Below are 13,497 nucleotides of genomic sequence, written 5' to 3'. Positions count from 1 at the left end.
TGGGGAGGGGGAGGAAAGCGGGAAGGTTTGGAGATGGATAGGGGGGAGTGGAAGAGGGAGGGGGTTGAAAAGAGAGATTTCACTTTGATGAGAAGCGATCCCAGGCTGGGAACTAGGAACCAACCAGACAAGGATCAGCGAGGGTACTTGCCAGATAGGGGTTGGAGTCTAAGAGCTTTGGAAACAACATGCAGCGAACACAGAAGGCAGCAGCCTCGAAGTGGAGGGAGAAGAGGGCGGGGCGGCAGCAGCCACTCTCGCAGCTGAGCAACTCCTGTTTCTTCTGCTTTAAAAAAAAGCGCAGACGACGGGCAGAAGACGGGCTTGTATTCTGCCCAGGGGTGTGACTGTATCGCTGCGAGAGGACATCCTGCGCCTCCCCTTTCAGTTCCTGGCGCCTCCCTAAAGAGCACAGTTTGAATAACACTGCTGTAGACCATGTGTAATGTGTGCATCTGCTCCGGTCTTGATCCCGAGGCCTGGGAATAGTCTGAGCCATTGTAGGATCAGGTTTAGAGGGCCACAAGGTTGCTGTGTGCTAAGAAGGAGTTGAACCAAACCTGAACCCAAACCCAGTTAGAGATTTTTTTTTTTCCTAACCAAGAGATTTTTTAAAAAGATTTTTTAAAAATCTCTTGGTTGGCTCCAGTCCGATCCAAATGTCGAAGGTTTGCAGAAAGGCAGTAGTCAGTTCACAATATAAGTGATTTGGTAATCAGACACTTAGCTTTTGACTATATGATTAATGTTTTGTTTTCCTAGAATAAAAACTTTTACTTGTATTTTGTTTGTTGAATTTAATGGAAGTCACACGCCCCCACAATTTCTCAAGTTAAACCTATTAGATTCATTCTCTAGAATTAGGTTGCCCCCAAAGGATTTGATATTATTCTTCACAAAACAGATCTAAACTGGTTCATAACCAGTTCGAAAAGGTCTCAATCAGTTACTGTTCCATTTTTTTTAAAGGTAGTGTCTGAACTGGAATTGGACAGGAGTGTTTAAAATACAGAGAGCGAGAGCGAGAGAGAGAGAGAGAGAGAGAGAGAGAGAACTTTCTATCACCACGGTCCATCTCATCTTCTGCTGATGGTCCTCTACTCTTCTGGACCATCAGAACCCGATAGTCCCTGCTGCACCGCAGATCCTAACTAGGGAACCTCCAAGGACCACTTCTGGCTTGTGGCAGACCCATGACCCACTCTATTGGCCTCAGTGGGCCCCAGAATGCCTGCAGAAGCAACCTGGAAGTAAACCAGAAGTTGTGGGTACAAACTGAAAGTTGCGGGCTCAAACTGTGTATGCAAGCTGGAAGACACCCTGAGACCTGCCGACGCCAATGGAGTGGCTCATGGGTCTGGCACAAGCTGGAAGCGTCCTCCGGAGGCTTCCAGGAAGGCTTTGCAGCAGAGAGCATAAAGGGCACGACCCACAGTTTGGGAAATGTTGGTCTAAAATCAGCAGCAAATACGAAGGTCAAGGTAGACGCAGGTAAAATTCCAAAAGTGGCAATGAGAGAGGCCAGTGTGAGGCGAAGTAGTCAAAGCTGAGCAATCGAAGCAGGTTCCAAAGTCAGCAACCCAAGAGACGGACATCCGAACAGGAGCAAGGCTGAGTTTCAGGAGTTTGCAACACACACATTTTGACCAACAAGTTATTCACACTGAGGAGTCTTTGCCTAAGGCAGCAATTATATAAGCTCCAGGGCCAGTATTATTGAGGAATCCCCTATTCAAATGGACTGAGAAGCTGCTACACTTCTCAGCCTTTACCAGGATGGCGCTGGAGAGCAAAAAGAATCAAGCCAGCAGTTCCCTGTACAAATGAATTGCTGCGATGGTACAAAAAAGGAATGAGTGAAACTAGATGGGGGAGGACAAATCTCAAGTCTGCCAAGCAGTGGTGTCACTAGGGTTTGTGACACCCAATACGGGAGACGAGCGTCACCCCATGATGGTCCTTCACCCATGTAGTGGGAGTGGCAAGGCCCCCAGCAGTGGGTGTCGTGATGCAACATCACCCTGCCCGCCACTGTTTTTTTTTTTTTTGGCTATAACATTTGATAGAATAGAGATATTTCAACGTGGTTTGTTTCATTGCATTCTGCATGACATTATGCATCGGTGGATATATAACAGGATGGTATCATTAGAAAATAGCAAGATTTCAAAAATTCTGCCAAGTACTGGTGTCACACACACACACACACACACACACACACACACACACACCGTGCATCACCCCATGTGACTCTCATCCCCTGCACCCCCCTAGTAAGGCCACCGCTGCCAAGTGTTCCTGTACCAGTCATGCAATATCTGTGTTGAAGAGGTCTTTCTCAAACACTAATGTCTCGTCTTTCCATCCCACAGTTGATTTTATTGGAGGATTTGATTCCTATGGCTACCAGGCACCACAAAAGATGTCACACTTGCAGCTACAGCCTTTGTATACGTGAGTATCTCCCACACATGGGAAACAGGGATGCATAAGGAGCTATTGGACAATGCCCTTAACTCAGAGCATGGGTGTCACTAGGGTTTGCTTCACCCGGTGCAGGAGACCAGCGCATCACCCCCATGATGGATCTCTTTCAATACAGTCTGCAGGGCAACACCCCAGGCAAGGGGATGCCCCATTGCCCCACCCAACTGGTTTTTTGGATATGACTTTTGATAGAACAGAGATATTTCAATTTGGTTTGTTTTATTGCATTCTGCATGAAATTACGCAACAATTGATATATGACATAATGGTATTATTTAAAAATACCAAGATTTAAAAAATTTTTGGTGAGTAGTGGTGTCACTCCCCCTGTGCGTGTCACAAGGTGTGCACCTCACTAGCAACGCCCCTAGCAGAGCCTGATTTCAAACCAAGACCTACGTGCTTTGCGGCTCGTAGTGTGCTTTAACATCAGCCCTGGACTTTTGCTTACCATTCATCTTTCCTCTGTTCTGTTCTTCCAGCTCTGGATAACTGTTTCATTACCTGCACTGAACTGGCCTTTGGGAGCTGTGCAAAAAAAAAAATGTGAACGAAGCAGTATGCGGAATGCAACAGAATGGTACCAAAGGCAGGTGGTGGCAGAAAAATCTCCGCCGGGGATCGTACGTGGTCAACGAGCTGCCCAGAGACCTCCATCTTGCTTCTAAGAAAAAAATCAATGCCACGTTAACATCTAGGTAGCCACAAGAGTTTATATGCACGGGCTGAAACACCAGGGACAAGTGTTGATTGTGCAAACACTCGCTGATCAAGGATCAAACCGGACTGAGGAACCAAGGAAAGCTCAATGCGCCACCTGCTGGCCAATGTTTATTTGTGCAGCTGGGAATTCCAGCTCCGAAAGAACCTCAAGCTTTGGGCAATATGATTTTCAGAGAGGGCTTTCTAAGGAAGATTTTTTTTTCAGTCTTTTTGGTTGTTTTGTTTTTAAAGAAAAACTTTGTTCTGGGTCCATTCCTGTGGTCTCGTTTACTCCTGAGCAAATGGCTGCTTTGCAGTGCTCTCCCACTGCAAGATAATCCATCCGTTGCAATAAAGAGGGACGTTTTGTGAAATCTAAGAAAGAGAGGGTTGACCAGGGTCTTAAATCTGTTGCTGTCATTTTTGTCTTCCTTCCCCCAAATGTTTCTTGGTCATTTGACCGTTTCAATGAACCTCAGTTTAAAAAGAAAACAAAAAATCGAGCACAAGCCGGAAAGGAAAATATTTCTGTAATCTCAACAACAGAACTGAATATTTTGTGTCATCTGGCAAGCACCTGGCTATCTGGCATGGTGAATTTTCTGTTTTGGGAAGGCCATGGTACAAGGTGAGATGGGACTCGATGCTTCCGATAGGAGGCTAAAACCTGTGTTCAGGTATTTGTCTAAGAAGGACCTGTGTGTCCACTGGATTAACTGCTTGTTTCTTTGGATGGTCCTTTTGCAAAAGGGTGTGTGTGTGTGCAGCCCCCCTTGATCTGAACAATATCACAAATCACTTTTCTAAGTTCTCCAGCACCGAGAGCATCAGCTGGACTCAATAATTTTTTTTTAACTTCTGGGCATTCCCATATGCCTGTTGTCCATCAATGCCTCCTCTTTTTGTCTCTGTTCCTCTAACTGGGGGTCATGAAATTAGACATGACAGAGGGGTATGGCTAAAGAGCCCATTCTTTTACAAAGCAGCAGAGAGAGGCACTTTGGACCTGAACCTTAGGATAGGGAAGAGCGGGAAGAAGGTATAATTGAACCCTTGTTTTGTATTCAGATCATTCCAGGTTCTACCACTGGTATCTCCAGGTAGGGCTGAGAAAATTCCCCTTTTGAAACCCTGGAGAGTCACTCTTGATTAGTGTACACCAGTGGTTCTCACACATTTAGCACTGGGACCCGCTTTTTAGACTGAGAATCTGTCAGGACCACAGGAAGTGATGTCATGACCAGCAGTGACATCATCAAGCAGGAAAATTTTTAACAATCGTAGGCTGCAATCCTACCCACAACTTACCCAGGAGTCAGTCCCATTTACTATCATTGTTAAAAGCATATACAGAGTAGCCTGTTCAAAGTATAGGTCTGTAACATTTCCCCAGTGCAGTCACATGCCATGGTAGCATCGCGTCTAATATATTAAAAATAAAATATTGAAACGAATGGGGACCCACCTGAAATGGGTTCACAACCCACCTAGTGGGTCCCGACCCACAGTTTGAGAAACACTGGAACAATACAGACATCTTGCCTCTATCCATGGGGGTCCATTTCAGGCCCCTCAAATACAGAGACTGGGTTCAAATAGGGACCCTATGAGTGTAACCCCCCCCCAATGTGCCCATTACCTTCTGTTTTTTATTTAACAATCAGTCAGACCAGCAAATACGATCAGAATGTTCGTATCATGTCCCCCTAGCATGCAGGCTGCCTGCTTGTTGCTTTGCTCATATATGTTCTGTAAAAGCAAGAAACATGCCTGCAGAGAACCATGGATATCAGATCTGCAGATATGGAAGGACACCTGTACTGGGCTCCATGGACTAAGGATCAAATACGGCCTGAAGTAGCTTGCTGTGTTCAGACTTTCTGCTGCCCCCGAAAGCAATAATTGTTCCTGTACATTTGTCCCCTCCATGGGGGGTGAGGGTGGGAATTTAACTTGTGGAAGTGGCCAAGACAGGGTTTAATCTTCCTCTGCCTCTTCCTCTCTCACCTCATTGCTGTGATTCAAATAGCCCCTCCATTTCCACATTTGCTTTTTGGATGAAAAAAAAAAGACTTTGGAGCTCCTAAGCATAGACCTGCTACACCACATCTACTTTGGCCCGTAAGCCGTTTTCCAAGGAATGCCCAGAACTAGTTCTGCATTCTGTCACTGGGCGCTTCTTATCAGTGGTGTCACTAGGGTTTGCATCACCTAATGCAGGAAGCCAGTGTGTCACCCCCATGATGGACCTCCTCCCATGCAGTGGGCAGGGCAATGCCTCAGGTGGTGTTGCACCATTGTCCCCGTTGGTTTTTGGGCTCTAACTTTTGCTGGAATAGACATGTTTCAGTGCGTTTGTTTCAGTGCATTCTACATGAAACTATGAATCGAATGATATATGACATGATATATAACATGATTCAAAGATAACAAGATTCTAAAAATTTTTAAATTTTTTTCGTGTCATCCCCCCCCGTGTGTGTCACCAAGTGTGGCCCGCACCCCCTGCACCCCGGTGGCAACGCCACTGCTTCTTGTCTGTCTGGACAAGCTTCTTGTCTCTCTGTAAGCTTCACAGTGCTAGGCTGGGCCTTGCAAGTAGCCCCATTCCTGTGCAACCAAGGGCACAAGCCTAACCAGGTCTACTCAGAAGTAAGTCCTATTTTGTTCAATGGGGTTTACTCTCAGGAAAGTGTGGTCAGGATTGCAGAAATGATTTTCATTTCAACAGTCTCTTCCCCGCTCATTGCCACTTGTCTTTTTCCTGTACCGAGTTCCATTTGCATGAAGGGCAAATGTAAGGTTTGCTTACTCTAAAGTACGGGAACTCTCTCACCACAAAACCTCAGCAATTCTTATGCCGTCGCTCGTTCTCATCAGGCTGTGTACAGATGTGCCATCACAACAGCGGCCGCTGTGGTTTTTAATTCGATGGGGTGAACCCAGCTTCCTTCCAACTTCACTATGCAAAAGATGGAGAGACGTATATATGAGCGATTTTAATGCTGATTCAGTCACGGATGGTCTCTTCCCCGTCTCCCAATATTGAAGACGGGCCATTGGCCCTTTTAATGCTTTTAAGTGCAGTATGCACATTTATTCAATGAGTGAAATTTCTTTTTTAAATTCAGCTCTTCTCTGGAGATAAGAAGGGAGTGTCCGTGATGTTCCGGGGTTCGGCCAATCAGAACTGTGCACAGCTGGCTTCTCTTGCTATGTTTTTTATTTCTGTTTTGCTGACTGTATTTGGAGAGGAAGTGGTTTGTCCCACCAGAACATGGTGAGAAAGCTAGTAGAGCAGCTACTCGAAAGGTGGTTCTACAGTATTTGTATGCAGCTCCAATGCGCCCTCCTGTGGCCAAAGAAGGGTACAGCATGTGCATTTCTGTTACTGCCATTTTTCAGTGAAATGAAATCAGGGCTGAGGGTGGTGGGGGCTTGGGGCTGTCGTTGACCAGACACTGAATGATACAGCTTGTGGTTAGAACGCATTGCCCTGAAACTTAAGTCCTGCTCCCTGCAACTGTCCCCCACCCAAGTCTTGGATACACTGGTGTTTGCCTCACCTGGTTCAGGAGGCTGGTGTGTCGCCCCCATGATGGACCTCTTCCCATGCAGTCTGCAGGGTGATGCTCCGGTGGTGGGCATCGTGATGCACTATTGCCCCCCCCCAGCTGCTTTTTTTGGCTCTAATAATAAAATAATAATAAACTTTATCCCGCCCTTCTCCCTAAAGGGACCCAGGACGGCTTACAACATATTAAAAACAGATTAAAACATAATTTAACAAACAGATTAAAAACATATTAAAAACACATTAACAGAAACCATAAACAGTAGTCAGATAAAAGTCAGAATAAAAAAGAGCATAAAACAGCAGTTCATAGAGGAATCAGGCCTGTAAAAAAACAACAACTAAAAGATGTATAAAAGATGTTAAAAAGGCCATGAAGTCAGAAGGCTTGTTTAAACAGCATGGTCTTCAGGCCTCGCTGAAAAGTCTCAAGAGAGGGAGCCATTCTCAAGTCAAGGGGGAGGGCGTTCCATAGCGTTGGTGCCACTACTGAGAAGGCCCTGTTTCTTGCTGCCGCCCCATGTACCTCCTTAGGCGGTACCTACCTTTTGATAGATTAGAGATAATATCAACATGGTTTGTTTCACTGCATTCTGCATAAAATTACACATGGAATTATGTATGATGGTATTATTTGAAAGTACCAAGATTTTAAACATTTTGGCCAGGAGTGGTGTCACACCCCCTTTGCGTGTCACCCAGTGTGGCCCGAGTGCCCCTCATCCTCTTAACAACGCCACTGCTTGGATATAAGAAATAGTTATTCATTCAGGGGCGAGAGTGATGCAGTCTGGCAATGCAGAATCACCTCACTTACTTGCCACCTGATCATGGTAGGGGTTGACCCAGGATCTAATGCATGTGCAAAATATTGACATCCTAACTCCATCCTTTCGTACATCCAGTTTGTGTCCCTCAATTCTCCACCTGTATGCTCTCGGAAACTCTTTTAGCAGTGCAATTATGAGCATGTTTAGGCAGAAGGAAGTCCTGTGGAGTAAAATGGGTCTTGCTCCTTTGTTAATGTGTTTTGGATGGCAGCCTAAATAATGGTAATAAGGGAGAAACTGAACTGCCTGCCAAATGATCTCCACTTCTCCCTGATTGCCCATCACCCCCAGCAGAGCAGCTTCTCCTTATTGTACACCTTCAGAGCAGGCCAAGCCTGCCGTTGTTCTTGGGGAGCGTTGCCAAATGAATCATATTCTCCTGCTCCTGGTGAAGGGTGCTAAGTGAAACCAGTTTGCATTCTTCCTCCAGCCGAGTGCATGACAGCCAATTTCCTGGTTTGCGCTAATGTGTTAACAGCAGTTGTTGGCCCTTTGTGAACTCTCACATTTTTGCTTTGAAAAGTTAGGAGGGCCGTTGAAAGAAAACAACACAAAAACAACATGAATATTGCGGGTGGGTTCTGGGAGGTAATAATGTTTAGGCCAAGAATCTTTCCCAGGCGTTCCTGGAGGTGCTGCTGGGAATCAAACCTGGAACCTTCTGCATGTAAGGCAAAGATCCCACCCCTGATCTTTGGCTCCTCCCCAGTGGCGTTGCTAGGGGGTGTGGGCCACACTGGGTGATGTGCACCGACAGGGGGGTGACACCTCCACTGGCCAAAATTTTTTTAAATCTTGGTATTTTTGAATAATACCATCATGGTATACATCAATCAATGTGTAATTTCATATAGAATGCAATGAAATAAACCGCATTGAAATATCTCTATTTTATCAAAAGTTATAGCAAAAAACAAAAAAACACACAAGGGAGGGGCAATGGTATATGACCACGCCCACTGCCCAGGTTGTTGCCCCACCCACTTCAAGGGAAGAGGTCTATCATGGGTTGATGCGCTGGTCTTCCGCACCAGGGTGACTCAAACCCTATTGATGCCACTGCCTCTCCAATAAAGCTGCCATGTCCTGAGACTGATCATTGGTCCATCAAGCTCAGAATTGTCATGCTGACTTCTCCAGGATTCAAAGGGGACTTTCCCCGTCCTACCTGGAGATGCCCGGAATTGTCTCTGGAATGCAGTACCCCTGAGCCACAGCCCATTTCCTCTTTACCATGTTAATGTTAGAGACCACTGCAGGGAAAGTCCTCCATCATTCAAGAGCAAGCCTGCTTTCCTAAAGCATGCTGTTGATTTGTATAGGAATGTTTTGCGGAGCAGGTGCTAACGGACTTGATTGTGGGGTTCTGGTTTCATTTAAGCAGACACTACCAGCATGTCACTGTGAGAACCTGCAATATTTGCTCCACATCCAGTGCAGGCCAAAATCAAGGAAGTGACTTTTTTGGTTTCCAGGTGGGGGAAATTGGCAGCCTTTTAACAGGGGGCCCACCCAAGATCTCCTGATGCCTACACTGGTGATGGATCAAATACTGCTCTTGTTCCCTGGATTTGAAAGGGGGATAGAGCAGAAGAGAAACTGTGGAGGAGAAGAGAGTGGTGGGCAAGAGTGTCTCCTATCCACTTCTCTCCTGCTCGGCTCCCCTTTTCCCTGTTGAATCCAGGGAACAGGAGGAGAAAGAGCAATGAAGAGCTGCAGAGATGGGCACCCTCCCGCCCACCCACATCAGACTGCTGCCTGAGGTGACCATCGGCATAATGGACGAAACCTGGTCAAAAGAAGCTGCCACCCTTTGCACAAAGAGAGAGGCAAGTCAATGAGCAGGGACTAAGGGCCCAATCCTATCCAACTTGCTGGCTCTGGTGTAGCCACAATGCAGCCACACATGTTGCCGTACCTTGAAGAGGCCCCAGTGACTGCCCGTCCACCACAGGATGCAGCGTACACCCCACTGGCGCAATTGCACCAGCACTGGAAAATTGGATAGGATTGGGCCCTAAGAGAGGCTCTCAGAAGCATCCCACAAAGCCTTTTTAGATGCATAGCCTATGCCCATTTCCTTGGAAGCTCCACTGTTTTTGATGGACTTGACTCCAGGTTCGCAGGCCCAGGAGTGCAGCCTTACAGCCCAATCCTATCCACACTTCCCTGGGAGTAAGCCCCATTGACTTGAATGGAACTTACTTCTGAGTAGACATGCATAGGCTTGGGCTCTTAGTGGGTTGCAGCCCCAGTTTGCAAAAAGATGAAATCGTGAGTGAATAATCAATCCAGTGTTTTAACGCTGTTTAAAAACGAGACAAAGCAATGCCGCCCTATCCTCTGTGCTGAGAAAAATGTGTGTGCATGTGTGTTTATTGAAAGCTGTGCTCCAAATTGCCACGAATCAAGATTTGGTAGAAAGTCAATCAATTTTCCCTTGCACATGGACCTCCCGTCCTCTTTTTTTTTTAGAAAAAATAAAATAAAATTCACAGATTTAGGCACTGGTGCTTGGAAATCTTTTTTTGCTTGGTTTGATTCTTTTTGTTTGTTTTTTAGAATAAACTTGTATTTGTAATGTCAAGACTTTTTTTTTTCCTGTTCTGTAACTCTAAAAGTCGACTATGTTTCACCTACTAATGGCTGTTTTTGGATTTTGTGTACTTTCTGATTTTGTGCATTAAAATGGGTGGTGTTTTTGCACTTATTTTTCCTCAAGACAGTTTCTCTCCTGCCCCTCCCCCACAGTTTTTGAAAGACCATGACTTGCTTTATTTATTTTCAGTTTTTGTAAATCGGCTCACATCCGTCATACATGGGGATATCAAACACAAAAGAGGGCAACGGAGCAGAAGAGGAAGTATGGAAAAGAGAGTGGTAGGCTAGAGGGTCTCTGCGGTATGAAAGAGAGTGGTGGGCTAGAGTGTCTCTGATACTCCAGACTACCACTGTCGTACATTCCACACTTCCTTTGTGTTGCCATTCCTTCTTTTTTCGATCAGGGAATGGGAGGAGGAATGGGGTGGCAGAGACGTGCCGTCAGTGGAGGTAGGTGAGCCTCTGCCTCTTTGACCCTGACTACAACTCCCCTGCATGTGTGACCTCTCTGGCCCTTAGAAGGCTATTGTAAGGTCTTCTGTAAGCCTGAGAGCAACATCCAGAAGGTCTTAGAAAACTACTTCTGGTTGTTCCAAAAAAACCAAAGTACCTTTCTAAGGCCTTCCAAGGGTCATGGCCTCTCCAGCCCTCAGAAGGCCTCCAGAAAGCCTTAGAAAGGCCTTCTGGAGGCCTTAGAAAGCCTTCAAAGGACTGGAGAGGCAGTGCATGCCTTCTCTGGCCCTTAGAATACCTCCAGACATGGCAGTGCATGGCTTCTCTGGCCCTTAGAATACCTCCAGACATGGCCGGCGGGGTTGCATCTGGAGGTGACCCAGAAGTGATGTCACTTCCAAGTCATTGGGTACCGTGACATTGTGTGCTTCACTGCCACGAGAACTCATGGCATGTCCTTGTGGGGTGACAGTTGGTGGCCTAAGAGGGCATTTGACACAGTACCTCAGGTTTCCACCTAGCCCTCCACTGAAAAGTGCAATCATATCCATATTCCAGGAGCAGCTCGCCATGTGGAAATGCCTTTTGAAAGAATGGTAAGGTTTCAGTCAGGGTGACTGATGTTCCACGCATGGGGAGGTGGCACCATGGATATAATCCAGACACAGCGATTCAACTGATTGCATTGCCCTGGCATTGATGGCCACTTAGGTGGATATATAGCATCAAATTGTTAGTCTGTCTAGCTCAGCCCAAAAACCAGCAGGGGGTGTGTGATGGTACATCATCATGTCCACCACCTGGGGCATTGCCCCGCCCACTGCATGGGAGGAAGTTCCTCATGGGGGGCGACTCGCTGGCTTCCTGCACCGGGTGACTCAAACCACTGGTGCCAGTGCTCGCTTCGGCAGCACATATACTAAAATTGGAACGATACAGAGAAGATTAGCATGGCCCCTGCGCAAGGATGACACGCAAACCACTGGTGCCATTTCACTTTGTTTCCTCTGCATGCTATGCAGGGCTGCCCCTTCTCCCCCCAGAGCTGGCCCACAAGGGGCTTGCTTCACCCTGCTCCATGGTAGTGCCAGCCCTTCATGCACATAAGATGTGAAGCACCATTTGCTAGCAGGCCTTAAGGCACGAACTGAAAGGCAGTTTAAAGCCATTTCTGCCCAATGTTGCATATACACCACAAAGACTAAATGTGTGCAAAAATGGGTTGATGCCCAGCAGAGCTTTGCTGAAGAGCTCCCATAGAAAGCTCAGAGCACAGCCCCGCAGCCAGGCTTCTACGCTCATTGCTCTGTGCCCTCAATAGGTCAAGGCAAGGCTGAAGACCACTGGAAAGCTCTGAGTGGATAACTTACTCCAGGGGTGTCCAAAGTTTTTGGCAGGAGGGCCACATTGTCTCTCTGACACTGTGTCGGGGGCCGGGGAAGAAAATAATTAATTTACATTTAAAATTTGAATAAATTAACATAAGTTTACATAAATGAATATATTAAAGATGAATTATATGAATGAATGAAGGTCTTGCAATAGCTCGAGGCCTATAAAAGGAAAGGCCTTGCACAAAGCAAGGCTGGCCTTTCCTTTGCTGCCGCTACTGCATCACAGATGTGAAACAACAAGCAGTGGAGGGAGCCCTCATCCCACATCTCATGCGAGAGGTCAAACAGTCGCCGTCACACTGAGAGCGACTGTGTTGAGCCAGTGTGGGCTCCAACAAATCTCCGGAGGCTCACTGGAGACTGGGGGTTCCCTGAGGGCCGCATTGAGAGGCCTTGAGGGCCGCAAGTGGCCCCAAGGCCAGGGTTTGGGCACCCCTGACTTACTCCAACAAAGGCCAAAGGAGAAATGAGATCTTACACACCTCCAGGCCCACATAACCCTCCCCAGGTGTCTCCTGGCTGGAGAGTGGAGGAATCATAAAGGGGTCAGCCCTCTCACTTGGTGTTTCAAGCTCCTAATGCTGTTGCATTCCTCCTGACCTGGTGGCAAGGTGCAGAGAGAGGCCAGCCCAAGACCTGCATATGATGTTACCTGTCACCTGATGAGATGCCAGACTCTGCTCTTCTCTCCAGAGCCTTAGCTCAGCATTCTCTTTCCTTCCACAATTTCTCTTCCTGTCTGACCCCACCTTCCATTTCCAATCCAGAATGTGGAAGGAGAGAGAGGAGAAGTGGAGGGAGTGGGCTGGTTCTGGTGCAAGTTAAAGTTTCTGGGCACTGGTGAGGAATTCTGAGCCTGGGCATGCTGGAGTCTACCATTCTGGGGTCTTAGACTTGGAAGTCTCCTGGCTGGTGGCCTCAGGTCCAGAATTCAAGGCTGGTTCTTCTATTCATGTGTTCTCTTCCTCCTCAAGGTTGAACTCTGAGCTCAGGTCATGACATGCTGGTTCACAAGATGACAATGATCTCTCAGCCTAGCCTGCCCGGCAGGGGTGTTGTGTGAGAATAAAAATGGGGAGACACTGAGTCCCTGGGAGAAAAGGTGAGACGAATATGTATGGACAAAGAATGACATTGGTTAAGTTTTGTTTTCCCTGTCTTTGGATTCCATCATCCCCTGCTACAGACTGGGTGGCTGATTCATCCTGAATTTCAGGAATTTCCAGTGAACACCCAAGAATTCTAGGAAACAGTTTGCAGAAACCATAAATCAGAAGGCCTCAAATTATTGACTCTCAGAACTTACCCGCAGGCTTAGCAGTGGCAGTTGTTAACCCCGTGGGATTTTGAGGAACGTGAACACAGAGAGATTTTGACCTGTTCAAGTACCTCCTTGATTTAAGGCATTCTAGAGTAGAACAGTAAGCATGCCCATAAATAGTGTTATGCGCTCGTT

At 46.8% G+C, this 13,497-nt stretch overlaps 1 protein-coding gene and 1 non-coding gene across 2 annotated transcripts in view; both read left to right on the top strand.

Annotated features, from left to right (window-relative positions):
• NKAIN1 (sodium/potassium transporting ATPase interacting 1) overlaps positions 1-13,497 on the top strand; it is a 45,328-nt gene that overhangs the window by 21,667 nt on the left and 10,164 nt on the right. The window contains exon 5 of the mRNA XM_066638792.1: positions 2,373-2,454. Coding sequence (XP_066494889.1) covers positions 2,373-2,454 — 82 coding nt within the window. The remainder of the gene's footprint in view (positions 1-2,372; positions 2,455-13,497) is intronic.
• LOC136661848 (U6 spliceosomal RNA) lies at positions 11,543-11,650 on the top strand. Its single transcript, XR_010794950.1, has one exon. It is a non-coding gene; the product is annotated as a U6 spliceosomal RNA (small nuclear RNA).

This window comes from Tiliqua scincoides, chromosome 10 (genome assembly GCF_035046505.1).
Source record: "Tiliqua scincoides isolate rTilSci1 chromosome 10, rTilSci1.hap2, whole genome shotgun sequence".
Classification (NCBI taxonomy): Eukaryota; Metazoa; Chordata; class Lepidosauria; order Squamata; family Scincidae; genus Tiliqua; species Tiliqua scincoides.
The sequence above is the reverse complement of the archived record's forward strand: the minus strand, read 5'-3'. Positions and strand labels throughout refer to the sequence as shown.